The sequence below is a fragment of the Pipistrellus hanaki genome (assembly GCF_964339955.1).
Source record: "Pipistrellus hanaki genome assembly, chromosome: 15".
Classification (NCBI taxonomy): Eukaryota; Metazoa; Chordata; class Mammalia; order Chiroptera; family Vespertilionidae; genus Pipistrellus; species Pipistrellus hanaki.
Window position 1 is genome coordinate 39,499,700 of NC_140517.1, and position 27,888 is coordinate 39,527,587.

At 60.0% G+C, this 27,888-nt stretch overlaps 1 protein-coding gene across 10 annotated transcripts; it reads right to left on the reverse strand.

The window, feature by feature from the left end:
* Nucleotides 1-172: 172 nt before the first annotated feature.
* On the reverse strand, nt 173-27,014 carry CIC (capicua transcriptional repressor). 10 transcript variants are annotated; one of them, XM_084905243.1, is made up of 21 exons: nt 26,112-26,255; nt 20,903-23,698; nt 9,298-9,447; nt 8,980-9,214; nt 8,772-8,901; nt 8,494-8,676; nt 8,249-8,414; nt 7,029-7,231; nt 6,708-6,933; nt 6,239-6,342; nt 4,811-6,032; nt 4,541-4,728; nt 3,971-4,092; nt 3,489-3,655; nt 3,072-3,374; nt 2,653-2,975; nt 2,125-2,408; nt 1,872-2,023; nt 1,664-1,795; nt 1,253-1,384; nt 173-1,171 (listed from the first exon to the last, which is right to left on the reverse strand). In XM_084905243.1, exons 2-21 carry the CDS (start codon nt 23,685-23,687, stop codon nt 804-806), a joined length of 7,575 nt encoding a protein of 2,524 aa, XP_084761369.1. In that variant the 5' UTR covers nt 23,688-23,698; nt 26,112-26,255; the 3' UTR covers nt 173-803. The 10 variants fall into 10 exon arrangements, with proteins under 10 accessions (XP_084761369.1, XP_084761372.1, XP_084761373.1 ...); XM_084905246.1 differs by having other exon boundaries at nt 1,872-2,026; XM_084905247.1 differs by having other exon boundaries at nt 2,653-2,978.
* Nucleotides 27,015-27,888: the final 874 nt, after the last annotated feature.

Sequence of the window (27,888 nt, forward strand, 5' to 3'; positions counted from 1 at the left end):
CCACCCAGCCTTCAGTGGTCAGGGACCTTAGGTCATGGGGTCCTTCTGATGTCGGGAGTATCCTGGCATTGCCATCCTCATCTCACTGGGGGAAAGTATATAGCTCCATGGCCATTTGGCAACAAGACCGGTGCACCAACATCCCTCCTTTTCAAGTTGGCAGTCACACAGGTGTGTTAAACAGCTTTAATTGCGGTCATTGTGGCTTTTCGGCACAGTAAGAAATATTGCACATGATCAACATGTTTTGTTCTGGGGTTGGGGACACGAGTAGGGGGAATCACCTTCTTAGAAAGTACAACCCAAGTTGGGAGGGCAGAGAGGTGGGGAGAGAACACTCCCCATGCCTGTGGCAAAGTGCAGGAGCCCCTACCCCCAAACTAACCTGAGTCCAGCCCCTCTGGGGGAAAAAGGGGTGCGTGAACCCCTTACTCCACAGGCGCCTCCCTGTGGCCCAAGGCCCTCACTTCTCTCTGATTGCAGCCCTCACGAGCCATTTTGCATAAAGTACAAGTGAAAAGATCTGAAGGTCACACACTCCAGGTTGTTATATACAGGGGCTCGATGGAGGGAGACTGTGTCCCTGCTTCCCCTCAGCTACCCCCATCACCGGGAGGGAGCTGTGGGGGATGGGGGTACACAGAGGGGCAGGCCTCATTCCGCCCCAAAATTGAAAGGACGAAATGGCTTTATTAGGGAGGAAGTAACCATCTTACCCCCCCCCCCCCACCGTTTCTGCCGCCGACATATTGTCCATGTCCTGAGGGGGGTGCTATGGGTCCTGGGATCTTCTCAGGGGCCCCTCACCTGCCTGTGGCAGCTGTGGAGGGACCAGGAGGTGGGGGAGAGGGTGGGGGGGCCCCCTCCCAAGCAGGCTGTCCGGGCCCCGGCTCTGGGGGTGGAGGCAGTGGTGGGGCAGCCTGGGCTGTGCCAGAGTCCGAGCAGGGTGAGGTGGGATCGGGGCCTCCAGCAGGGCTAGGAGTGGGAGCAGAGGCAGCAGCAGTGCCAGTGGGGGGCGGTCCAGGGAGGGGGGACTCAGCTCCGGGAGGCTGCTCCGTGGGAGTGGCTGCCTGCATGATTTTCTGGCGCACCTCACGGATCTTCAACTGCAGACAGACCTTGGAGGGGAAGATGTCTGCGTAGCGGGCCTGGAAGGCTGCTGTGGCCTGGGCTACGGACAGAAGGAATGGGGGGATGAAATGAGCAGGCAGATCCCCTCCAAGTGCTCCCCAAGACTCCAAGATGTGCTCACCCGATGGGAAGAAGCCATGGTCCTGGAAGAGCTGCATGACCAGGGCCCGGCGCTGGTCCAGAGTGCGCCGCAGGGACGAGTACGGCACTTTCTCATACTCCAGCTCCCCAAGCACATCCTCGGCTTCTGTTCCTGGAACGAAGGCGGGGAAAATGATCAAGGCCACTGGCCACCCCATCTTCACACCATTGTCTAAGTGTCCACCGCACCTTCAATGAATTCTTTCACAGCAGAGTTCAAAGCGGGGACATGCCAGTCCCATAGCAGTGGATTCTGGAACCCACCCTTAACCTGCTGTTCTTCCTCTCAGGGACACCCACCCCACCTCTCATTTCTAACCCAGTTCCTAAGACCCCACCCCTCTTGCAGGCCCTGGGTCCCTCACAGCTTCGCCGGCCACAGCATCAGCACCTGTGCGGTCAAAGGTGAAGATGTCCCCCTCACACTTAGCACTCTTGGGGGTATTAGGCTCTGAGCTGCAGCTGGAGCGTCTCCTCATCTTGCGCTTGGGTGAGGTGGGGTCCTCGGGGGCGGAGTCCAGGTCTGGTCAAAAGAAGCAGGCTCAGGGGAGGTGGCCTCGGCCCGTCCCCCACCAACCTCAGAAATCCCCCTTGCCTACCGGTGGAGTTCTTCCTCTTCTTGCGATAGGAGCCCAGGATGGCCCGGGGCGAGGTGGCCAGGGACTGCAGGGTGGGAGAGGGCAATACCTCTTCAGGCCGAAACTCGGGCAGCTCAGCAAAGCGTTCTTCGAAGTCTACTTCTGACAGGACCCTGCTGGAGAGTGGGCAGGGTCACCTCCCCTGCTTGGCCTGTAGCTGCTCACTCTCCCACCAACCCCACAAGCTCCACCAGAGCCCCCAGCCCATGCTCACTTGTCCACGGAGTCAAAGGTCTTCTTCAGAGGCGGGGGCCGCACCTTCACCTTCTTGCTGGTCCCAGCTGCCTCCTTGCGCTCAGGATTGTCCCCGGCTGCTCTGCCACTACTGCCCTCACTGCTGCTGCTGCTGCTGCTGCTGCTACTGCTGCTAGCAGGGGCTGGGGCTGGGGCTGGGGCTGGAGCTGGGGCTGGGCTAGAAGGGGTGGGAGGCTCCCCACGGCTATCCAGGCCCAGCCCAGGGACGCGCCAGTCTGAAGATGAGTTGGGGAATTTGCTGGCCTGGGGTGGGGATGGCAGAGAGATGAAGGACACAGGTTCAGACTTGCTGGGGTAAAACCCAGAAACAAAGAGACAGGTGCTGATTGCCCGAGATAATCTTGGAGAAAGCCCAGTGACAGTCAAGCAGGAGGGACAAGGGCACGTCTCAGATATATGCAGGGAAGAGGTGGGTCAGGGAGCAGACAGTGGGCCAAGGGACAGAACCCAGTAGCAGCAGGAGCCCCCAGGACTGCTGGACACTCACCATAGTCTCAGGGCCCTTGGTATTGGTCCGCTCCTCAGCAGGCAGGGGTGGTGGGGGGCTACTCCGGGGAGTGGGAGCCCAAGTCTCTGGGGTAGGTGGAGGGCCTGGCGTTGTAGGCTGCCCCTCAAGCTCGGACTCAGGGGCAGCAGGCTCACGAGCTGAGCCAGGCTCCAAGGGCTGCCGGGGTGCAGGGCCAGGCCGCCCAGGGGCACCCGCCTCAAAAGAGCCCACAGGAATGCTGGCGATGGCTGCCTTCACTTTCTGGGGGGCCTTGGGGGTGGGCCTCTGGGCCTTGGGGGCCACTAAGCTGTAAGTCATGGAGCCTGCTGATGGGGAGAAGAGCATTTGCTGAGCTAGGCCTGACTGGAGCCCATTCCCTGGATCCAACTCACCCCACCCTGGGTTGGCCCAACACCCACCTGTGGCACTAGGAAAAGGGCTGGTAGGGGCTGGGGTGGCAGTGGCAGTGGCAGTAGGAGGGGCCGATGGGCCCTTGGGCAGGATTGTAGCAGTAGGGGTGGTGGTGCTGGTGGCCACAGTGTAGACCAGGCCTGCAGGGGCCTGGGATGGCTGGGCCAGGGGCGCTGACGAGGTGGGTATGGGGCTGCCAGGGTAAAATGCCGTGATGACGGGAGCTCCAGGGGCTGCACAGGTGGGAGGCAGCTGGGGGCTGGGCACAGGCGACACGCCCACCTGGCCAGGAGCCAGCAGCGGGGCCTGGCCTGCAGAGAGGGAAACAAGAGAGGCAGGGGCTCGTGTTAGGCCTGGACTGCCTTAGCTGGACTGCCTCAGACCCACCATGGATTCCCAGCACCGCCTGACAGGTCATGCCTCACCTGAAAGCAGGGGCTGTACGAAGGCAGGGCCACTGGGCCCCAGCGAGGTGAAGCCTAGGGCTACGGAGCTCGTGGGCCCATATGAGGTGACTGTTCCAGCCTGGCTGGATGCTGAGCTGGTGACCAGAGGCAGCGTGTGCCCGCCTGCTGACTGCACGTAGGTGATTCTGTCGCAAGGAGAGGAAAGGGGGGAAAGAGTAAAAATGGGGGGGAGAGCCTGGCTGGTGTGGATCAGTGGCTGAGCAACAACTCATGAACCAGGAAGTCAATGATTTGATTCCCAGTCATGGCACATGCCTGAGTTGCAGGCTCAATCCCCAGTAGGGGGCCGTGCAGGAGGCAGCCAATCGATGTGTCTATCTCTCTATCCCTCTCCCTTCTTTCTCTAAATCAACAAAAAGATATTAAAAAATAAATAGGGGAAGAGAGAAGCGACCTGGCCCCACCACCCCCTTACCTGGGCTTGTCTCAATAGCCATTACCTGGTGGAGGAGGGCAGCAGGACCTTCTGAGGCTGGGAAGTGGGACCAGGGATCGTAGCTGGGCTGAGGGGCGGCACCAGGCCGCTGGGTGTGCTCACAGGCACTGGAGTCAACTGGATGATCTGTGGCAAGAGCACCCATAGGCTGCAGTGAGTGGAGGACCCAACATGGGGAAGAGGAAGGCCAAAACCTAGGAGGGTGGTGGGTCTCAGCCAAAACAAGGAACACAAAATTTGGGATTGGAACAAAGGGAAAGAAGACAGCAAGAGGTGGGGGAAAGAGATAAAAATTAAAAAATAAAAACAAACTTTTAAAAACAAAAATGTTTTAAATGTTCTAAAAAATTTTTCAAAAGAGGTAGGGAACACAGAAAAGGAACAAGTTGCAGACACTGAGGCCAGAATCAACATGCACAGAGACACTGAGAAGACGGCAAGGCATTCCCAGAGACAGACGAAAGGGGGGAAAGTGAGACCGAAGCAAAGGCAGACAGAAACTCTAGGCTATGGAGACCAAACCCAGCGGGAGAGGAATGAGGAACAGGTGGAGCCACAGCCAGGATGCCCTTACCTTGCTGGGCGGCTGGGCGCCATTCTGCACAGGTACTGAGAAGGGCGGGCTAACCAGGGGCAGCGGCTGGCTGGCTCCTCCGCCGCGCACTGACATGCTAGGGGTGGCCAGGGGCACTAGTACCTTCCCAGGTAACAGCTGGGCTGAACCACTGGGGGCTGGGGCCTGCACAGGAGAAACCGACTGGGCTGCAAGAGGCAAGAAAGGAGGTTAAAGGGAGCCGAACAGGGCCGCGGCCCCTTTACTTGTGCTGCCCAGCCCAGGCCTCACCTTTGGGGGGCGGGACAGAGGGTACAGACTGCAGGATGGGTATGCCAGGAGTGGGTGCAGTGGCAGCCAGGACTTTGCCGTTGGTAGAAGTGCCCGGTGGAAGGGTGAAACGAATGCTGGTGGTTGATGCAGGGCCACCAGGAGCCACTGCCTTGGTCCCAGGGGCTGGTGCTGGAGCAGGTGCCACTTGAAGCTGCTGGGGCAGTGTGGGCAGGATGTACTGCACCTGGGTGATTCCCCCAGCCTTGCCCAAGGCACCTGGCTGCAGAATACCCAGGGGCACTGGCCCATTGGGACCAGTACCAGCACCTGCTCCTGAGCCCGTAGTGGCCCCACTACCAGGGGTCCCCTGGGCAATGAACTGGACAGCAGGAGGTGCAGGGGCCCCGTAGCCTGGGGTGCCCACCAGCAGGTTGGTGACAGTGGCAGGCGCCTTCCCTACAGCACCTAGTAGGGGCCCAGCCACCAGATGTGGGGCTGGTGAGGTGGCTGTTGCCGACTTCTTGTCCGAATACACTAAACTGACGCCCAGCGGAGAGCCCACAGGTGCCCGGGACCCAGCGATCGTTTCAGTCCTGGCACCCACTGCGTCATTTGGAGATGTTTCCACCCGACCAGAGGTGGCGAAGGGCTTGGAGGCGATGGGCACAGGAGTGCTGCTGACAGGCCGCACTACGTTGGTGACCATGGTGGCAGCTGGGCGGGACAGGGGAGCCGGTGGGGCCCCATAGGCCAGTGATGGGGCTGGGGCTGAGGACAGGCGGGCTCCGCTGCCTTCCCGTTCCTCCTTGTTTGGAGGCAGAACTAGTGTCTGCAAGACACCTCCTCCCCCCGCAGGAGGTGCTGCAATAACGGAGGGGCTGGGTGGTTCCAGGCCCCCTACACTTTCAGGCCTCTTGCGCCGGAAGGTGGTAGGATCCGTTGGGAGAAAGCGGGTGGCCTTGGCAGGTGTTGCTGGGCCCCCAGGGGGTGGGGGCCGTAGTGGGCCTGCTGTGCTGCCCTGACCTGACTCTTGGGCCTTGAAAGTCCCCGAGCCCAATGAGAAGGTGGCTGCTGAGGCCGAGGAGGATGCAGGTGGGGACGAGGAGGAGGAGGTGGGCCCGTAGCCTTTGCTGAAGGCTGCAGGTGGATCCGGGGGCCCTGGGGGCTCAGGGTCCAGCGATGGACGGCAGTGGGTAAAGGAGGAACGAATCACAGGTGAGAACACTTTCCGGCCATAGCTCTGGTGGAAGGAGAAGATACACAATTGTATCAGGGAGCCTGAACACCCACAGCCAGGCCACCTGAAGGCCTTGATTCATCCAGCCTGTGACACAATTCCCCATGAGGCAAATAACTTCCCTCTCAGGCTCTCTGTCAACACACAAGAAGATATCCCCACTCCTGGAGTTCAGTGAGACCAAACGGCACCAAGTCCCAAGCACTCACCTTGCTGCTCTCTGGGTCTTCCCCAGAGCTGTCTCCACTCTCACTGTCAGTTACCCGCTCCTTGCACTTGAGGTCAATGTCAGTGGTGCTGAAGCTATCATCAGCTGAGGGAGTAGAGGGAACAGTGTTGGCAAAAGGGCCAGAAGGACAGTCTGGAACCTGGGCTCTGGCCTCAGCTCTGCCCCAAACCAGCAGTGAGTATTGTCCAGGAATGCTGTTCCTCAGCCCAGGTGTGTCCACCTACACAAGCATGCATCTAACACCGTGCCCAATGGCCTGGCCAGGCCCAGGTCCTCCTGGTTGCCTATCTGGCCAGGGGCTTCCCAAGAGTAGGGGTAGGCTTACCCAATAGGGGCTGAACTGAACATAGGTGAAAGGGAAGGGGAAAAAGGGGCTTGAGGGTCTGGATCCAATCTCTGCCCACCATCCAAACCCCTGGACAGGATTCTGGGTCCCTACCACTGCTCACCAATGACATCATCATCCCCTTCCTCCTCACAGATAACCATGCGTTCCTCATCACTGGTCATGTCCTCACTGGCTGCACGCTGGGAACGGGAGGCTCGCGTAGGCAGCAGTGGAGGCCGCCCACTGGCCGCTAGGGCACCTCCCTCGCCAGGGGCCACAAAGGGGCCTGGAGCCCCATACTGAGTGGAAGGCTTCGGGCCAGCGTAGAATGAAGGGCCAGACACCATCTGCAGGGCAGTTGTAGGGAGATATCAGCCGAGGCTGTCACCTTGGGCAGCCCTCCCTGCCCATCTCCCCGACTCCCGTGGCCTGTACCCCAGACCTGAGTCAATTCCTGTAGTGCCTGGCTGTCTACTTCTCCGCCATCCAGGCTGTGGACCCCACTGTGGGAGAAGGCTCGGGGCCGGGCCGAACCAGGTCCCCCAACTGTGTGCAGACGTTCTGCCCCACAGGAGCCGCTCCCCGAAGCCTTGGGGTCCGAGCTCAAAAGTGTCTGGGCTGCGACAGATAGAAGCTCAGAGGACACTGTAGAGTGGAAGGGGGGGAAGTGCTGCAGAGTCAGGAAGCCTCTTACCAGCACCTGGACTGGCTGAGCCACCCGCCAAATTTCTAGGTACCGGGCAAAAGCACGCTGGAATTCCTGGGCCACCGAGCGGAAAAGAGATGCCACCCACCAGCCCAGCATCTCCTTCCCACTGGTTCCTGCCCTCTGGGGCTGCAAGGAGCAAGCCCATTGGTCCCCAGGAGGCAGCCCTTCTGAGAGTAAGCAAGCCTGCAGACAGGTTCGTATGGCGCTGGCTAGCTAATAACCACTGGCCTGTTGCCACATTGTATCCCTGCCCCGAGTTTTGAGCCCAGACCCACAGGATTGCTCCAGAAAAGCACCTCAGCACAGTGCCAGGCACCCTGACCACTGCAGTCAGGAAGCATTAATGAGGGGCTTCCAACTGTGGTTCTGGGCGTCAGCCACGCTGGGCTTTAATTTCTGGCACTGCCAGTTACTGTTTTCTGTGACTTCAAGCAGTGGTTTTGCCTCACCTGGAAAATGGAGTATGGTTCTAAGCCCTAGAGATTACACCCCACTTGGTGCCTGGTATATATAGAAAATGCTTTAATAAGTGGCAGCTGATGAGATTGCTATTTGAAAATTTTATCTATCTGGACCTTCCTCGATCCTTCACATGAGAAAAGTGCTGGTTCCTTTGTAAATAAACATCCTCAAATAAAAGTGACAAGGCAGCCCTGGTCATTGTGGCTCAGTTAGTTGAGCATCATCCCATGCACCAAAAGGTCACCAGTTCAATTCCTGGTCAGGGCACATGCCCCAGGGTGCAGGCTCGATCCTCAACAGAGGGCATGCAGGAAGCAGCCAATCAATGTTTCTCTCTCCCCTTCCCCCTTCCTTTCTCTAAAATCAGTAAAAAACGTATTTTTAAAAGGTGACAGGGAGGAGCTTCGGTGGCAGGGGGTGAGCAAGCAAGTGGGTAGCAGAAGCTCTCAGGGACGGGATAGCAGGGCAGGAGAGCCAAGGAGCTGACTAACCTCCAGGGGCAGCAGCGGTGCCCGTCTCTGACATGCTTCGCTCCCGCGTCTCCTTGTGCCCTCCTGCCAGCCCCAGGCTTGTGGGCTTGGCCTCTGAACTAGACTTCTTTCGGTCCTTGTTGCACCACTTCCAGTCTGGGTGGGCCTTAAAATGGGCCTCTTTCACCTGGCAGGAGATGGAAGGACCCTTCACTCATCCACCCACCAGAGGAAGCTGGGGAGGAGCCAAGAGGAGGAGGTGTTACCTGGAAGGCCAGGTCGTGGTATTTCTGCTTCTCCTTGGGCCCCAGGGCATACCACCACTCGCCCAAGATCTTGCTGACGGTCCTGTTGTCCTGGTTAGGGTGACGCTGGTGGACAAGGGCCCGGTGCCGCTTGCTGAAGATCATAAAGGCATTCATAGGCCGCCGGATATGGTCCTTCTCCCGCTACAGCAGACACGGGTCCAAGGGGAATAGTTAGAATCAAGGAGACAGGCTTGGGTGGCCACAGGCTGAGCTGGGGACAGGTGGGGATGAGGCACCTTATTGGGGCTACGTCCATCCTTCTCCGAGGATGAGTCTCGTTCCTTGGGCAGGGCACTAAGGGACTGGGTCCGGCGTTTTCCAGGTGGCAGAGGCAACTGGATCTCAGGAGACATGATGGAGAGGAAGCTGTAGTGAGAGCAGCAAGTACAGTGAGGTCCACGTCCCTGGCCATCCCACCCCAGTCCCAGGTCACGGGGCACTCACGCATCATCATGGTCACTCTCCGTCTCACTGTCTAGCCGGGGTTCTCCTGGAGGGCCAGGGGTCTCCTCCTCAGTGGTGGGAGGGGGGCCCTTTCCAGGTTCCACTCCCCCCAAAGTGTGGGGGGGTCCAGGCCCTGGGCTCTCAGGGCATGTGGCTCCAGGGGGCCGCCCAGGGTCAGCATTCCCTGTCCCGCTTGGTGGCTGCTCGTGAGCAACAGCCGCCGACTCAGCAGGCTCTGGGGACAGAGAGGCAGATCAGAGGGCTCCTGCACCACCTCAACACCATCCCCATGCCTTTCCACAGCCCCCCATCCCTCACCTTTGCTCTGGTTGGAAGCCACTGGATGGCTGGCAGGTTGCTGGGCCTCACTTGGCTGCACGGAGGGGTCTGGCTGGCTGGGGGCCAGGAAGGGGACTAAGGAGTGCCAAGGGAACACGGCGACAGAGCGAGGTTCGACGTTCGTCCACACTGTGGGAAGGAGCCAGCTGAGCTGTGCGGTAGATCTTGGCCTTGACCCTCAACCCAAGGTTTTTTCCACCCTGAACAAGGTAGCTCCACCTCTCTTTTACACCCCCTTCTCCTAGCCCTGAACCTCTCGACATGCATGCAACATCACTCAAAGAAAACTCCCGCCTGAAAGGTTTCTAGGTTTATGAAAATGAAAACAGAAGCAGGGATGTTAAGAGAATCTGCTGCCCCACTCCCTCCCCCCACCTCCACTAGCCCTGCCACCAGGGACCCGGCCAGAGGAATGACTGGCTCCTATCACAAACCAGGCCATGTTTGACGGCCATCCTACACTGCCAAGGCCCCAAGACCTCAAAAGGCCTGAAGACCCCCAGCCAAGCCATGTTGCCAGCTGACATACCCTTACCTTGGCCTCACAATCCTTTTCTCTGTCCTGAGGCAGATGGCCCTGTCTTTCCTCTCCTTTTCCCTCCATTACCCAGAGTCTTGAGTCTCTTTGCCTCCCACCCACTACCACAGGCACCAGAGAGCCAGACCTGCCCTTCCTGGGCTGGGCACAGGTGTCTATAGCATCTCTCCCCTTACCACCAAAGAGAACCTACTGCCTGTGAAGAGGCCTCCTAGCCTGTCCCTCTAAAACTCCAAGCTCATCTTTAGGGCATGCCCCAAACCCAAGCCCAGAAAGAGGGGAGGGTATAGAAGACTCCTTGGAAGAGAAGGCACAGACAATGGGACAAATAAAAGAACTGTTACAAGTCTCTGCCCAGGGAAGGCAGGAGTGCCAGGTGTTTCCTTAAGGATATACACAGGAAGGCACTTCCCTCATCGGGAGCTGGCCCCCGAGAACCCCTTCAGCTCCAGGAGCTGGGGGACTGGCTGGCCTCCTGGAGCAGGCGGAGACCAGGAGTGGGCTTCCCTCTCACTGCTGCTCCCTGGGGGAAGTGGAACCAGCAGCAGAGGCCCCTGTTAGGGGGAGACTATAAAGGGAGGAGGGGAACGCCCTAGCCCTGGTCTCCATCATTCCAGGCCTTCCCCTGACCCAGACCACTCTGTCCTGGAGTTACCACCCTCATGCCTTCAAAAGCCTGGACTAGGGGAGCCCTTTGTGAGCACCTGATTCTATAAAGGGCTGACAAAAGAAAAAAGAAAAGGAAAAAAAAAAAAAAAGACATCAAGGCAAATGGAGAGGAACAAGGAGGCCAGCACTGGAAGCAACTCAAGACTCCACGTAAGACACAATATGACGACCCTACCCCCTAACCCTGGGACCCAGAGGACACAAAAGCCTTCTTGGCCCTCCAATCACTTAACAACCCCCAGGGACCTGAACCTGTCCCTCTCCTCACAAAGATCTTTCTCACCAGTGCCTCCTCATCTGCTGGGAGAAGGGACCCAGTAGACAATGAGGGAACAGTCCTTTGGTCCTGCCCCACCTGAACTGTTCCCAAGTGCCTACCATCCAGGATCTTTGGGTCTCTCCCTCTCCGCAAAGCTCAACACAAACACTCAGCCCAACACTGTTCTAAGCAAACAGCGCCTTACTCACTTCCCAAATCCTGTCCTAGCCCCGCTGCTCAACCGCAGCCCCTTCCCTCTGTCTAGTCCACCCCTCGGGCCAGTGGGTCTCAGGCTGCTCCGATTCTAATCCATGCTCCCGAGCCAGTTACACTGCACCGCTCACCTCCAATGACAACGGACCGCTTTCGCCCCATCACCTAAGCACCAGGCTGCTCCAGCTACTCCCCACGCCCATCACTCCGCTACACTCCCACCTGCCGTCACTAACCACTTGACCTGCCGTCACTAACCACTACAACTCGTAACTTTCCCTTTACTCTGCCTCTACCATTCTCCCGCTATATCCCCATCACAGACACTCCGCAGTTAGCACCCCAACATCTTGACCCCTACAGTCCCAGGGCCCAGGAACTACTGACCGAACATTCCGAGGCCGCGGGAAGCCGCGCCGGACGCGGGCACCAGGGGCCTGTGGGCTGAGTACATGGTCCGGCGCGAGGGGGCCTGGCCGGGGCTCGCGCCTCCTCAGTGGCCGCCGCTCGGGCCCGGGGGCAGCTGGAGGCCGTCGACGCATGCCCCCCCCCAAGCCCGACCGCCCCCCTCCGGCCGCCCCACAAGGGGGTCTCTGCCGGACGCGCCTGCGTAGAACGCCGCTGCCCCCCGCCGCCCAGGGGGCGGGGGAGTTCAGAGCGCTCCGGACCCGCCCCGCCCCCCGGCGCCCGCGGGGGCCGTCACGGGGCGCGCGGCACAGGGGCCATCGGCACCGCCCCCTCCCCCTCCCTCCTCCCGCACCAAGCCCGACGGGCGGGGCGGGGCGCGGGTGCGCGTGCGCGGCCCCCTCCCTTCACCGCTCTCTCGCTCGCTCGCTCCCTCCCTCGCAGCTCCAGCGGTAACGGCTGTGGCCCCGCGCGCCCCGGCTGCTGGCGCCGCCGCCCCGCCTTTCTGGACCCCCGACTCAGCACCCTGTCGACCTCCGGCCCCCGGCGGACAGACGGTCCAGCGTGCATGCGCCCGTGCGCTCCGAGCAAGCCCCGCGCCGAACCACCGCCGCCTCCCCGCCCCGCCACTACTACGCGCTCCCCTCCCCCCGCGGCGCTCCCCCCGCCCTTTCCCCGCTTCCCCCACGGCCTTCCGCGCAAGCCCGGCCCCCAGTGCCTAATCCCATTGGCTGCCGACACCGCGCGCGGGTCAGGCCCCGCCGCGCCCGCCCCCATTGGCTGCCCCGGGGGAACGTCAGTCATATGCAAATGAGGACAGGGATGGGCGGGCTCCGTTTGGCCCCGAGCCGTCCGGGGGCGGGGCCGCGGGAGGAAAGAGGCAGGACGGGCGCACTGCAGTAAAGGCACGGAGCCAGGGGGCGGGTCGTGGCGCCGCGCTGCGGAGGCCCCTGGGTTGTGTGTGGTTGTGTGTCCGGTCCTTGCAAGGAACACGCTCCCGCGCACTTGGCCCACCTGGGCGCGCACGGCTCCGCAGGACAGACGAATTGCTTGTAGGGTTGAGGGAGTCACCCCCGAACTCTCACCAACTCTCACACCAGCGCACACACACACACACACACCCCTCACAGACACGCTTTCCTACCACACCCATTATTTCATATACACCCCCACGGTCACATGTACCTTCGGTCTTACACTCACCGTCCCACGCGAAGTCACAAACCTCTAACACCTGCTCACATATGTGTACTACTTTCCACACTCAAGGTCCATCACTTCCCACCCATCGTCCTCTTCATGTGACCTATTTCATACATATCCTGTCATACATGTTTCACTAATGCATACCTTCACACATTCACTGGCCCACATTAATCATTATACAAACACAAAGTATCAGATAGGCAGAATGATCATGCACACCTCATCACAGCCACTGCTTCTCCATCACACACAACCCACATCCCTCCCACACAATCGTACATGCTCCTCTATCTTCACACACTCACACTGCCTTCTAGGTACTTCCATCTCCAACACAGGCTAATTCTTACAGACATCATAGTGACCACACACACTATAGAAACTTACCCTGGTAAGCACTAACTACATACACCTCAGTACCCTGGCATAGCAGGTATACAGAGTGCCAAGGCCGTTCATAGTCATTCAGCTCCCCTGCCTTAAGCTACCCAGGACCCTCTACCTCACAGATCACCACTGTGCGATGGCCTGCCACCCTAGGCTGTGAGCCACTCCTTCCAAGAAAGGGCCAGGAGGAAGAAAGGAAACTAACACTAAAGCTGCTGTGTGCTGGGAGCCTGTATGTATTATCTGTTCACTGAATCCTCACAGCCACCAAGGAGGTAACTTTCTGATGTTCATTGTTCAAATGAGAACATGAGGCGCGGAGAAACAATGAATTGTGCAAAATCAGGCAGCCAGAGGTGACAGCCTAGTGCTCTAACCTAAATGCACTTCCCACTACGAAAATTTAACCTCAGGGTGGACACAGGCAGCAGACTCCCAAACGAAAGTCCAGGAATATGGTTAGACTATGATATAGAGACTGGCAACTACAGAAAGGTCAGAGGTCATACACAGAGACGTAAGCAGGGGTCTGGGACCCACCAGACAGAGATAAGAAGCTTTGGGTCACCCAAGGGAGACCCTGGGGCCACACCTGAGCCGGTAAAGGTTGCACAGGCTCAGATGGACCAACTCTGGGCTCTTTCACAGGTGGAGACAATGACAGACAAACGCTTTTCCCAGCCTGCCCTGTCCACCAACAGGGCTGAAGGCTGGGAGGGGAGCAAAACCAGAGCCCAGAGGGGAAGGGACATCTGTAGCCCTGTGACCTCCAGAGACTGCAGGACCAGACACTTGGCTGCGAGCCTGGAGGGGCCACCAGAGGGACTATTAAGTGACTGCCCCCTCCTCCACAGGCAGCCCCAGACTCAGACCCTCCATTACCTCACTGCCCCAGGGACTGCAATGTGAGGCAGAAACCAAGGTTGAAATCAATGTGGCCACTATCTCCTCACCGCTGCCCCCTCCTCTCCCCAGCAGTGAGTCACCTATTGGCAAGTTAACCCCTTCCCCACTGCAGTGGAGCCCAGGGACAGAGCTCAGAGGAACCTTGCCCCCAGATCCCCCACTTCTGTTGAGTGAGAAAAGGAGGGAAAATGGGCCCCACACATCTGGGCGAATTGTACATCTGGTGGAAGACACAGAGCCTACATAGGAGGGGTGGGAAGAGGCCCTTTACAGGGTACAGTACAGCTAAGCAGGGGCCCAGCCTGGCAGGGAGGGGCCGGAATCCAGGCAGGAAGGGCCCCCCTGCCCTGGGCACTGGGCCAGCCCTATACTTAGCTTCCATTGTTCAGAGTGGAGGAACCCTGGGTGGGGGTGATTAGGAGTGGAGAAGAGGGAGCAGGTTCTGTACCCACACAGCTCCATCTCTCCAGCCATCCTCAACCCTCACTGGGGCCCTCCTCGTTGGAAATGCTGTGGAAGTTCTCCATACTAGGGCCCCAAGGGGTGGAGAGCCATCCTTCATTCAAGACAGGTACTGGGGCAGAACTACAGTACAGCCATCCCCTGTACCACCCATGAGCTAACTCCACAAAAGGTCTGGCCCTCAACAGCCAAAGCACCACCCAACTCCACCCTAGCCTGGGGTCACAAAGCCCAGACAGAGACACCAATTGCCACCCAGGGTGGCACAAGCCAAGGCCTGCCCAGAGTCCTGGGGCGTACAGCCAGGGATGCTGACAGACTGAGGGACGGCAGACACGCTCTAAACTCACGGGCCCTATTTATTGAGCCTGAGAGGCACCCCACCCCTGCCACCCACTGCTCCCTACCCTGCCTGGGACCCCGCCTCAGCGCACCAACCCGGTGTCCCCAGATCCCCTCACCCCCTTCCCACATACACACCCACCCACCCACCCACTCCGGGAGGCGCCGGCCAGGGTTGCCTGGGGAACGAGCCCGGGATTGGGCTGGTGCGGCGGTGGAAGGATGGGGGCCTAAAAATAGCACCAGGGTGAGTCAGTGTGAGTGGGGCTGGGGTATGCAGGGGGACCAGGAGGGAAAGAAAGGCAGGCGGGCGGTGTGGGGGAGGGTCCCCAAGGATGGGGAGATGGGCGGGATGAAGACTGAGGGTGGGGAGCGGGTTGGGGGTGGGGCGGGGGTGGTGTGTAGGCGCCGGGTCTGGGAGGGCTGGTTGGCGCGGGCTGAGGGAGGCGCCACGGCCCGTGCGGAGGAGGGGGCGCCGCCCTGTGCTCTCCTCCCCTCCCCGAGCTCACGAGATTTTCCACTCGCCGCCTGGCCCCTGGCCAGTCCCCGGCGGCCCCACAAAGCCGCTTTGTGTTAGGAGGGCGGGCGGGCGCCCGGCCGGCCTGACACCCACGCGGGCCGCGGCGGGGTGCGGGCCAGCTGGCACCCGAGCTGTCTGCGGGGGGGGGGGGGGGCACCAGCACCAGTCTCAGGGCGCGGCTGCTCAGGGGTTAATGGCACCGAGGTGGGGGAAGCAGCCTCCACCAATCGGCGTCGTCGGGCTCGTTGGCGGCCAATAGGAAGGACGGAGGCCCGACCGCGGGGGGGGGGGGGCCTACCCCCTGGGGCGCGGGAACCGGTGCCCCTCGGTACCCGCGGAGGCTGGGCGCGGCCGCCCTAAGGGGTGAACGTCCGGATCTACAAAGCCCCGTACACGGTCTCCCCGCCGTTTCGCAAGGAACAGGCCTAGAGGATAGGCTCTTGCAGTCAGGAGGAGGTGTGGGCACGGTCTGGATTTGGGCACGGCCTGGTCTCCCTGGCTCCACAATCTGCTTTCCTGCGGAAATGGGGGGACGGGAGTTCCCTGGCCCAGGCTCCCGTGGGGAGCGGGAACAGGGGATGGGGTGCGGGCGAAGGCGGCGGCGCGACGGGCGAGGGTCCAGCCGCCTGCGGTGCAGTCGCTGCCGCCGGTGGTAATGGGAGCCAGACGCCGTCGCCGCCGCTAATGCGCCTCCCTCCCGGCCACTAATGGAGCTATTAATGCCGGGGCCGCGACGCCCCCGCCGCCGCCGCCGCGCATGCGCCGGCCGCCCCGCGGTGCTGCCGCCAGCCTCCGCCAGGGGGCAGCCTGACCTCTCACAGCTCTTGGGGGGGGGGGGGCTCTTCCAGGAAATCTCCAAGAAGCACTGCTGCTACCTCACAAACTCCTCTCCCCCCAAGTCATCCTCTTCTTTCCAGCCCAGGCCTCTTTCTCGCCAGTGCAGTCTCCCGGGATCTTTGACACCCAGGTGCAACCTTTTCTCTCCCCTGTTCTAAACACTTTCTTGGCTCTTCAGGGGCTGGCATTCAACCCTGGCCTCATTGGAGCTGCCCTCCATGGCACCTTTCTGCCAAGCCTAGGCTCTAGTGTCAGCTTCAGCCTCAACTAACCACTCAGAGGTCATGCACTTTCACCCTCCTGGCCTTTGCTCCCGTGCTGCCTTGGCGTGGATAGCCCTTCCCTTTCTTTCAACTACCCAGAAATCCACTCCTTCTTCGGCTTCAATGAAAAGCCTTCCTGAACCTCCCTCATCACCTGGCATTGAGAGAGAGTTGTCTCTATCCTCTGGATTCCCCAGACTCTGTACCTCCTGCTGTCATCCTTGCCTGTGCCTGCAGCCACATCTGCCTTCCCCACCCACTTACCCCAGGACTGTTTAGCCTGGGCCTGGTGGAAGGATGAGGAGGGACTTCCGGTGATAGGAATGGGATTCACTGTTTGAGACAAAACAAATTATGGTGGGCAGAATTTGGATCTGGTTTTGGGGAGTCAGAAGACCCTCAGCCCCCTTTTGGGCCTCATTTTCCCCACCTACCCAAGCATAGTTGGTGGGCACTGCTTGCTCTGAGGTCCTACTTGTTGGGGTGGACTACATGTGGGGCTGTTAAACAGAGCTGGCACCATGTGTCTCCTGAAAGGTGGTGGTGGAGAGGGAGGGGACACAGGGTGCTCGGGGTCATGCCCTCTAGCAGTGAGTGGGCACCGGAGCTGCTCCCCCACAGCCGGATTCCTAGCTTGGCCTGCACAGCCCCCGCCTTCCTGCCTGTCTTGGGAACAGGTGCTTGGGTGTAGACAGGTCTGCAGATGGCTCCTAACACCTCTCAGCGGGGTTCAGGGACAGGGTTGGGAAGTTAATTTGTCCCAGGCCTGGACCACCTCCCAACACACTCCAAGAAGGAAGCAGAGGACCTGGTGTTTAGCACCTGTCCACTGACTTCAAGGAACAAAGCACCTCATGTGCACAAGGTGGCAGTGGGGGCTAGAATGGAGGCTGAAAGTCAGTCTATAAAGTGGGAGAAGGGAGGTCAGGAGACTGGCTAAGGCTGGTGCAGAGATACAGGGGGCCAAAATGAAAGAGGGTGGGATGAAAACTCAGACAAGGACTGATGTCTAAGGAGAAACAAATCAAAAAAGGTAGAGAGAGCCAGACTCAGAGAACAACAGACAGACTGAACTCCAGAAATGAGAGAGATTCAGCTCCAGAAACGGAAACCTAGACACAGACATAGGAACCCAAGGAGAGGCAGACAGGCAGACAGACCCAGGAGAAGGGGCACTGCCTGTCAATCTGGGCCGCCAGGCTGACCCTGAGAGCTGGAAGGCTGTGCCAGGAACTGGGCTGAGACATCTGGCCTCCTGGGACGGGGCTACAGCCCTGGGGCAGCTTCCTTTCCTGGGGAGCAGGGGGAGGTTCACAGGGAGGGGCCACGGCAGCTGGCCGGCCTGGCCATGCACACAATGTGGAGAATGCCTCCGCCTGCCCCGGCATGTCCCCCAGCGGAAGCAAATGCCTGGCGGGGGGCAGGAGCAGGCAGGCTGCCCAGCGGCCCCCTCACACCTGCTGCCCTGAGTGAGGGTCAGGCTCTGGCATGGGTGGGCAGAAGTGGCCAGGACTACACCTTCATTCTGCCACTGGGCACCATCTGTCCTATCTGGACCTCTGAGAGAGAAAGCCCCGAGGTGCCACCTCCCAAGGGTGAGGGAGGCCTCTGGGAGCAGAACAAAAGGGCCTGCCGGCTGGGAACGTGAGGGCAACCTGGATACCTCAGCATGGGTGTTGTCAGAAAGGTGCGGCTCAGAACCGACAGGACAGGCACTGGACAAGTTCTGACGACCAGGAGGCCTCCAGCAAGGGGCCTCCTCCTTAACTGAACCTCAGCTTTCCCCGGGGACCGGGATGGTAATTCCTACTTCACAGCACTGTGTGAATTTGATTAAGATTACCCCACACCTGAGACTGGGCACATGGCAAATGCCCAATAAAAGTTACAGCCCTGGCCAGTTGCTCAGTGGTTACAGCGCCGGCCTGTGGACTAGAGGGTCACAGGTTCGATTCCAGTCAAGGGCACGTACTTTGGTTGCAGGCTCAATCCTGGCCCTGGTCAGGATGTGTGTGGGAGGCAAGCAGTCACTGTGTCTCTCTCACATCGGCATTTCTCTCTATCCCTCCCCCTCCTTTAATAACTCTTCCCCTCTCTCTCTCTCCCTCTCTCTCTCTCTCTCTCTCTCTCTCTTCCTCTCTCCAAATCAATGGAAAAAATATCCTCATGTGAGGATTAGCAAAAAATTAAAAAAATAAACAAGAAGAAGAAAAGGATGCTTACAATGATTTCTCCATGATTGTTACTGAGAGTGCTTCAGAGCCTGTGTTGTGAAGCCAGACAGCCTGGGTTTGAATCCTGCATCTTATCCTACTTGTGACCTTGGACACATCTCGGGCTGCAGTTTCCTCCTCTGTATGCTGGAAATAATAACGTGTCCTAACCTCCCGTAAGGTTATGAGGATTCAGTGAGTAAATATTCAGTCAGCACTGAGCGAGCATGGGGAGTGCTCAATAAATTATTATTACTGTGCCTTCTGATAGGAAGAGTCCTGTGATCTGGAGATCAGGAGACTGGGTTCAAGGCCCAGGCCTGCTCCTCCCTGGCTGGATGAACTCAATCAGGACACTTTTCTGCCGGGGCCTCGTTTTTCCTTCTGGAAAATGACTGCAGGAACCCTTGCTGGGCCTGCCCTTGTTGATCTCAGATCACTTGCATTAGTGCCATCCCTACCAAGGCAGGAGATGTGAGACGATGCTATGAGGGCAATGTCTGGGGTTGTAGGCATGTAAGTAAGGGGTGCCTGGGGAGGAGGGGGTGGTTAGAGTCCTGCTTCATTATCTTCATCTGCTAAAAGACAGAAATCCCTGCTGTGCCCACTTCTGTGGAATTTTGCTCATCTTAACCACAATAACAAGTGTAAAAGCTGTAGGGAGTGGGGCAAAAAACACAGCACACAACCTCAGTATGTGAGCATGAGAGTAAGCAGGGCCCCTGTGTCCCCGTGCCCTGGCTCTGGGCCGAAGCTCTGTGAGGGCAGGGCCTGAGCTCCTTCCTGCACTGGCCTCTGCCCCAGCCCAAGCCACAGCAGCTCTGTCCTTGCTGTCTCCCCGCCTTTAAAACAGCCAAGGTCAGATTGGCTCAAATCTTCCATGGCTCCCTAGTGCCCTCAGGATCAAGTTCACAAGTCTCATAAGGGCCCTCTAGTATCTGACCCTTGCTCTCCAATATAGTTGCACATCCCAACACTCAACCACCAGCTACAGCGAGTCTTTGCATATTCAACTTCTTTCAAATACTTGCTTTTGCTTCAGAGTCTTTGCTTCTGCATATTCCCTTGGCCTGCAGGTTCTCCTGCTGGCCTTGGCAGGCTCATTTCTGCACACCCTTCAGGTCTCACTTTAGAAGGCTTTGGCTCCTCCTCCAAGAAGTCCTCCCAGCTCTCCACATCCCTGCCCTGACTTCTCTGGACAGTCACTGTCTGGGCAGTCTGTCTACACCAGGGATGGTGAGCCCTCTGAGGGCAAGGCACCAACCAGCACAGGACTAGGCACAGAGGGGGCCCTCAGTCACAGTGGACTCATAAGTAAACAAGAAAAAGATGCTAGAGAAGGGGCTGGTGATGCGTCTGTCAACCTCCCTGAGTTGCTCTGACAAGGCCCAGCCTGGCCTAGGCCCCTGTCTCTCCAGCACCGTTTCAGAAATGCTCCTCTCTCCAACCTTGGCCTCAGCCCTCCAGCCACAATGGCTTTCCTCAGCCGTGCTCCTACTGGCCGTGGAGCTGGCCTTCCCCTGGCCACCTGGGAAGCTCTCCCGTCCCATGGTTGATTTCAACTCATCCTTCAGCTCTTGCCTTACACACCTTGTCCTGAGGGCAGCCAGACCAGATTCATTCCTGGATTCAAACCAGGGCACAACGCCCAACACAGCCCAGCTCCCCTCCAGGGCACTGACAGCACCTGTGATGTTTACTGGGCACCGCGGTGAAGATGAGGCCTCCAGTCCTGGTCCTGCCACCTCCCGGCACAAGGACCTATTGGAGCCTCAGTCTCCCCATCTGTAACCAGCACTATGGGCCCAACGGTCACAAGCCAGCCTCAGCTTGAAGGCCGACTCCAGGATTTACTAGCCACGTGAACCTGTGCAAGTTACTAGCCTGATCTCAGTTCCCTCTACAGGAGCACACTCAGAGCACCCCTGTTAGGTTGATATGAAGGCTAAAGGAGCCAATATCTGAAAAGGGCTTAGAGCAGGGCCCTTATGCTGTTAAGTGCTGCATCATGGAGTGGGTGTGAGGGTTCAGCCAGATAACGCATGCGGAGTTCTTATCACGGTGATCCCCCTGCCAGTCCTCCGAACATGACAAGTGTCCTCATGATTATCATCTCCACCAGCTCCCCCGACGGCTCTACTCGGGAGTGGTTCCCTGGACCCCCTCGACATCATTTTCCCAAGGAGACCTCTGGAAGCACTGCACTGAGCCTCCCAAGTGCGGTCCCCTGCCTGACACATAATGAGGAGAGGCCGGCTTCCCCTCGAGCCCCTCCCCAGGGGAGCTCCTCTCGAGAGCTAGTCTAAACGTAGCCCGGTTTAAAATGACCTCCTGGAGCCTCAGTCCATCCACCGCACCTCTTACCTGTCCCAGGCCGGCCCATGATGACTTCCTTCTTGGGGGCAGGATGGCTGGTGTAGCCGCTGGGCACCAGGACGGGCAACAGGGCAGCAGGTGAGGGATGGAAGGCCACTGGCTGGAAGGGCGAGGAAGCCAGGCCAAAGGTGGGCATCGGCTGGGCCACAGCAGTCGGCGCAGCTGGAGGCACAGTTATGGGTACAGGAGCCGGCAGAGGTGGGGGCAGGCCAGGCTTCCCACTGGCCACCCCAGGGGGCACCGGGGTCTCTCGGCAGCCCCGCCCAGGCCCTACAGCCCGAGCCTCCCCAGCAGCGCCCACCTCCCCAGGGAATTTGGAAGGCAGCGGCACATCGGGGTTTCGGACAATCACAGGTGAGTCCCGTTGCACAGCAGGCACCCTGCGCACAGAGGGTCCGGGATCTGAAGTCAGGCCAGCAGGTGGGGGCAGCAGCAGCAATGGTGAGGGCTGGCGGGAGCGGGAGAAGGGCACAGCAGGTGACACGGCCCGGAAGCCGGCCGGTGTGGAGGATGTGGGTGTGTGGGACACGGAGTCCACACCGGAGTCTAGGCTGTCACTCTTGGGGAAGTCTGAGGCAGCTCCTCCACCCCCTGTACCAGGGGCTCCCAAAGTCCCTGGGTGAGGCAGCAGCTCCGTCTTCCTCCGCCCAGGGCTGATGGGCACGGTGAAGGTCAGGTTGGTCTGAAAGGTGGGTAGGATGCCGGAGGAGTGGCGCTCTCGGGGGGCAGGTGGCGGTGGGTGGGAGCCCAGGTCCGGTGGGGTCAGCACGCCCGCCTTCGGGGTGCTGGCGCTCAGGTGGCGGCTGCGGACAGCAGTGCGTTGGATGACCGGGGACGCGTTGATGGGGCTGAAGTTGGCTGGTCGGAAGCCGAAGAGCGGTGAGGGCGAGGGCGAGGGCGCTGGCGAGAAGGGCGACTGCGTGGACACGGGGGAGAAGGAGGGCGTGCCTGAGCGGGAACTGCCCAAGGACACCAGCATCACTGCTGCCTCGCACTCGTCAAACTCAAAGCGCGACAGGTCAGCGGGGGCCACGAGGCGCGGGCGGGAGTCTCCACGAGCTGCCACGCTGCTGGCCTCGCTGTCCCTCGACGTCTCATCGCCCCAGTCGAACTCGGTGCTGCCCTCGCGAGCGGCCGCGCCGGCAGGCCGCCCGCCCCCGCCCGGGCCGCCGTCCGCCAGGCCCTCCATCTCCTTGGTTCGCATGGACAGGTGGCGGGAGCAGTAGCCCCGCCGCTGAGACTCCTTCATGCAGCCGTCTCGCGAGCACAGCCGCCGCCACTGCTTGCCGTTGAACTTCTTACGGATGCCGTTCGGTGTGCAGACCACGTCGCCCTTCTTGTACTTCTGCTGGGCGGCCGTCAGCGGTGTGCGGGCCCGGGCGGCCGGAGCCGCGCCCTTCTCCAAAGAGGCCACGCTGCTGCTCCGGCTGCCGCCCTGGCTCCCCTCCTGGCAGGGCGAGGGCTGCTCTCCAGGGCGGCCCGGGCCTGAAAAGGCCGGGGATTTGGGTGGCGGCGACAGGAGCTGGGGTGGGGGCAGTGGGAGCAGGGCCGGAGTGCCCTGGGCCGGTGGGTGCTTCTCCGCGCCTTCCTCACAAGGCCCCAGGCTGCCACCAAAGCTGATCTTGGAGACCTCAGCGTCCTCAGGCTGCTTGGGGTCCAGGGCAGCAGGGCAGGATGGCAGGGAGGCCCCTGGCTCGGCCTGCTCCTCCTCAGGGCCCATGGGAGGCTTCTTCAGCAGGGCCTCAAGTTCCCAGGGGGGCCTCAGCAGGCGAAGGCTGGAGCGGGCCACCCAAATGGCCTCCTCAGGCTCATGATGCGCCGGCTGCTGGAGGGCGGCCGGTGGGCCCAGCTGGGAGCCAAGGCCGGGGCTGAGGCGGACCTTGTAGGCAGCTGGCTTCGCAGTCACCTCCACCACCACCCCCTCGCGATAGGCAGCCATGCCGGGCTCCACGCAGGTGCAGACAGCCGTGCCCACCACCAGCGCGCCTGGCGGTGGCATGGCATCCAAAACCACATCCACACCGCCGCCGCCGGGTGCCCCCTCGTAGAAAGTGAGGGCCCGGTCCCCAGGGAACTGCACACCCAAGTCCTGGCTCCGGCGCACCTGGCGGACCACAGCCGGCAGGAAGAGGCCATCCTCACGTCGTCGAGCCAGCACCCGCTGGGACCGCAGCTGCCGCAGGTCATAGCCGCCACTGCTGCCACCCGGGGGCCACAGGCCCGGCCCACAGCCTTCGGCTGGCTCATCCTCCAGGTCAGCGGAGTGCTCGCTGGCTGTGTCGGTGGAGGAAGAGCGGGCAGAGGTGGGTGGCTGCGGAGGAACACCCAGGGTGCCGGCTTCCTCAGGGGTCCCTGCCCGCTCCTCGGGGGCCCCCGGTGCCCCACAGCTGCCACTGCCGGCACCGTGCTCCTCCACGTACTTCTTCTTGGGAGCTCGTGACTTGAACGTGGCTGTCTTCCGGCTCAGTGGAGGTTCCCAGCGGCCTGCCTCGCCCTCTGCCTTGGGGTCCTCAGCTGGGCCTGGGGCCGGGTCATCGGGGCGTAGCTCTAGGGGGAGCCCCTCAGCCCCTGAGGCCTGCGGGGCCTCCTCCTCCTCGCCCTCCTCAGCCTCTTCTGGGCCCGGCGGCTGCTGTCCCTCGTAGTCCTCTTCCTCTGGCCTGTCCCCCTCCCCAGCCCCTCTCCGCCTCAGCGCCTTGGCCCTAGTGGCTGGTGGGGACTTGCCTCCACTGACAGGACCTGGCAGGCCAGCACACGCCTTCTTCATTGGCTTCATCTTTTGTCCACCTGCAGAGTGCACAGGCAGACAGGGGTCATCGGGAGCAATTCAGGAACCCCCCAGACCCAGCGTCCCCCGAGAGTTCCCACCTGCTGAGGTTCCCGCCTCAACTCCATGATCCCCGAGGCCTCCTTCCTGGTTGTCCCCAACTCATAATGGGCCCCTAGCCAGCAAGCAGACGCAGAGTGGCACCCATGTTCCATGAGCTATTCCCTCTGGCTCCTCAGGGACACTCCCATACATCTGCTCCCTCTGCAGAAGACACAGCAGGCACATGCACCCACTCTGCATGCCCTCCGGGGACATAGAAGCTCTAATGGTTCACACCTATGGAGCCTCCCTCTGTGCCACCTCCGGGCTAAACCTGCTTTTATGAACCCCTTTCATCCTCAAACAGCCCTGAGACTGGGGCTACCAACAGCCCATTTCACCCTTGAGGAAGCTGAGGCAGAGAGATCAAGCAACTTGTCCAAATTAATCGAGCTAGGAAACAGAGAGCTAGGGTCTGAACCCAGGCATTCGGGCTCCAGAGTCTGTCCTAACCATTTCAGTATGCTGCCTGTCACATGACTCAGAGGGCACACTTCCTTACACTGCCACCATCCACAGAGCACACGCACTCACACATGCACACGCACAGTCACAAAGAAGGAGGTGACTGGGCTGTGATGTGAGCTTCTCCCATCTCCCCCCGCCCCACCTCACTGAGTGTCACGGCCTGGCACTGTGGGAAGGAGTGGGCAGTTGAGAGACCTGAGGAACGGCTGCCCACTCCGCTCTGCACCCGGGCCTGCCGGGTAGAGCCATCTTCCCAAATCCTGGCAGGGAGCAGGCAGGGGCATGTCTGAGGCAAGAGCTCATACCCAGCGCTGCCACGGGGCTGCGCATGAGCACACACACGCACACAAACACACACACACAGACAGGCACACACAGGCACACACATACACGTCATCACACAGCGGGACATGGATCTGCACCCCAGGGTTTCCCTGTCCCACTGCGGGGGAGACTGCCCTGCCCCCCTAGCACCCAGTGTGATATCCACAAGCCCAGCTCCCCGCTTCTGGCCTGCACGAATCCCCACCCTGGTTGGGCTGGCTGGGCGAGCCCTGGCAAGGTGGCTGAGCCGGCCAGGGCCCCCTAACCTCCAAATGTGCCCCCTGACTCCAGGTGGGTGTAAGCGGGAGAAGGTCAAAGAAAGCAGGACAAGCGCAGCTGGCCAACCTCACCCACTTCCTGAACAGTCATTACTGCCCGCCCCCTTTCAAGCTACCCTGAGAAAAGAAAAGGGAAAAAACTTTACTCTGAAGTGACTAAAAGAACTGAGGAGCTGAAAGGGGGGCAGGGGGGGGCCTCAGCGGTGGGGTGGGGCGGGGATGTTGAAGGAGCCCAAGACCATAAACCAAACCTAATCAGAGGCACCCCTGATACAGGTCTCCAGGGACCCCTGACCTCATGCTCCCCTACTTGAGGCCTGCTGCTCCTGTGGACCTTGTAGACCCAGGCTGCCCCTTCCCTAAGCCAATCCCGTGGTCCTCATGAGCAGAGCCAGGAGGGACCGGGGTTTCTCAAACGGAGGAAGGCACCCAAATGCCCAACAGTTGGACAGCCACCACCACCTTCTCCCCACTGACCCGCTAGGCCACCAACCTGGGAACAGAAATCCAGCCCCAGTCCGGTCCCAAAACAAACCTCTGCATATTCCACCAGGGCCTACATCAGCACTGCCTGGCACCCCTGGACTCTCCTCCCCACCCCGGAGCCAAGCCTCTTTCTTTCCCCTGGGGCCTACTCTCTTCCTGTCCACCCTTCTCGGGATAACTCCCACCCAGTGCCCAGTGGACCCTCATCCCTCAGAATCTGAGCAGTAACTCCTGAAGCCCAGTCCAGCCCAGGCACTGGCCCTTCAGGATCTCATGCCCTCTGCTCCCGTCAGCCCTGCGGGCACCACCTTCTCTACCACTCTCTCCCCCATCCTGCCACCTCTCTACCTCTACCTCTCTTCTCCCAGGTCCTAAACCCCCTCCTTAGTCGCCCACCCTTGCCATTCTCATCTATCTTTGTCACCTCTTCCTCCCAGTCACCTCCTATCAGCCATCTCTGGACCTGCCACCTTCTCTCCCCATCACCTCTCCTTGTCATCCCCTCCAACTCTACCCCCTCCCTCTCCCTGTCACCCTGATCTAGGACTGTCACCCCTCCATTCCTGTTGCCCATTCTCTGCACACTACCCTCTCCTAACCACCCTTCTTCTGTCCCACCTCCTACCTACCACTTCTTCCACTCTGTCTACCCTTCCCACTATCCCACCCACCCTTTTTCCCCTGTACCCCCTCCCCGTCCCTGCCACCTGTCCCCTCTCAGCCCCCAGCACCCCAAATCTCCCCTGCCCGTGTCAGCCCTGGACCCGCCCCTCACCTCGGGCTCTGCGGGTTTCGGGGCGGGGGGCCGTGGCCCCGGCTCGGTCCGGTCCGGTCCCTCCCCGCCCCCCCTCCGGCTCTCCCTCTCGATTCTCCCTTTTTTTTTACTCCAACACACAAAATGGTGAATGGACCTGCAACAGCTGGAGCAGCCAGCCAATCAGTGGCCACAACCCCGCTGACCGGCGCTGTCCTATACCAATAGATATTCGCTGCCTGGTCAGCTCCGCCTCTCGACGGCGAGCGACGCTCCTCACGACCAATCGCGCCCACACGGCAGCGCTAGGGGGCGGAGCCAAAGTCTAAGACAGGCCTCCCTCTGGGACCGACACCAACCAGAGCCTACGACTGCCTGATATGCCTAGGACCCTGCCCCACAACAAGTGATTGACATCAGTATTGACCAATTAAAAGCCGTTTTAGTGCAGAATGACGAATACAGTACCCAGTCGCTTTGCACTCTAAGCCGGAACCCGGCTCGGTGAAGGACAGTAACCAATGAAATGCATGAAGGAGGGGCTAAGGGACGGGCTCTCCAATGAGTAGGCTTAGAAGGCGTGGCCTGAGAGTTTGTTGACCGGCTAGTCGCAATTCCTGCTGGGGATGGTAGTCTTCTGAAGTCTCTGGCCCATAGTCGACAGTACTAGACAGACTACAACTCCCATGTGACAGGGTGCCTGAAGCACCAAAGAACCCCGGGGAAGAGAAAAAGTCGGAAAGGGCAGTTTCTCATGAGTCTCACTGGACACCCGGAGCACCTTAAACCCAGGGCCCCGACTCACCCGGATTCCGGGCTCTGGTATCGCCGGTGGCTCCTCTCAGCAGCGGCGGTAGCGGTACGAGGGGGAGGTGCGAAGAACAGCCAACCGCCACCCTCAAGCCCCGCGGCCAATCAGCAGTGTCCAGGGCGGTGCAATGACCTCACTGGGTTCTACTCTCTTGCCCCTCCCCCACGTGGTTTTTGCTGCTGGTAGTCCGGAGTAGGAAAGTTTGGGGTGGGGGGAGGGGAAGAGAAAGAGTGATGTCACCTTTCCCTCGCTTGATTGGCTGCCGGGTGGTCAGGACTACGACCAATCAGCCACCTCAGAAAGTCTGGCGCGGCCCCGCGGAAAGCCCTGTTGCCACCGGGAGGAGAGAGAATGTGCGTGTGTGGGGTGGCGCGCGCCGCAGTGTAGTCAACCGACAGAACCTGGGGTTTGGGGGCCCCCGAGGACAAGTTCCCTTTCCAAAACTTTGACGTTTAATGGCGGTGCAGTTTTCTGACAGCACTCCCAGGCATGGGCCGGGGTGGGGGTGGGGAGCACGAAATGGGAAATGCGGTATTTCATGGTGCTTCACACCGCCTTCTGTGGAAAGCTACACTTTCTGGGGTTCACATCTTGTGAGAGCGAGGTTTTTAGGGGGAGGGGGTCCACACTGGGGAGGAGAGGGGTATGCCCTGTCAGTAGTAGATTCTTGCTGCCCAGATATGGGGTTTGCACCAAGTGTTAACCTGGCTGGTGCATCCATACTCTCTCTGTCCATATTGGATTTGCCCTGGATGAAGAGGGTAATGGAAGCGATAAACACTGGCCACGGGGAACGCTTCTGTGTCGGATTCCCAGTATGAGCACGGGATTCACACCAGGTGTGAGGAAATGCACCCAGCCTATTGCAGATCCATATTGTTGAACATTGGCACTACCTCCCACGAGGGAGTGTACTGTGCCCACCGGGTAGTGTTGAGTTTGAGGAAAATTACACTCATGAGAGAGAGCCCACTGTCCACTCATGCA

Bases quoted from the DNA above. Each gene is read 5' to 3' on its own strand.
- CIC (XM_084905248.1), bottom strand. From the start codon at position 23,687: ATGAAGCCAATGAAGAAGGCGTGTGCTGGCCTGCCAGGTCCTGTCAGT. The intron at 9,448-20,902 runs GTAAGAGGTGCG...TCCTTCCCACAG, and splicing joins CATGGGCCGGCCTGGGACAG to TGTGGACGAACGTCGAACCT. The intron at 8,902-8,979 runs GTGAGTGCCCCG...CTCTCACTACAG, and splicing joins GAGAGTGACCATGATGATGC to CTTCCTCTCCATCATGTCTC.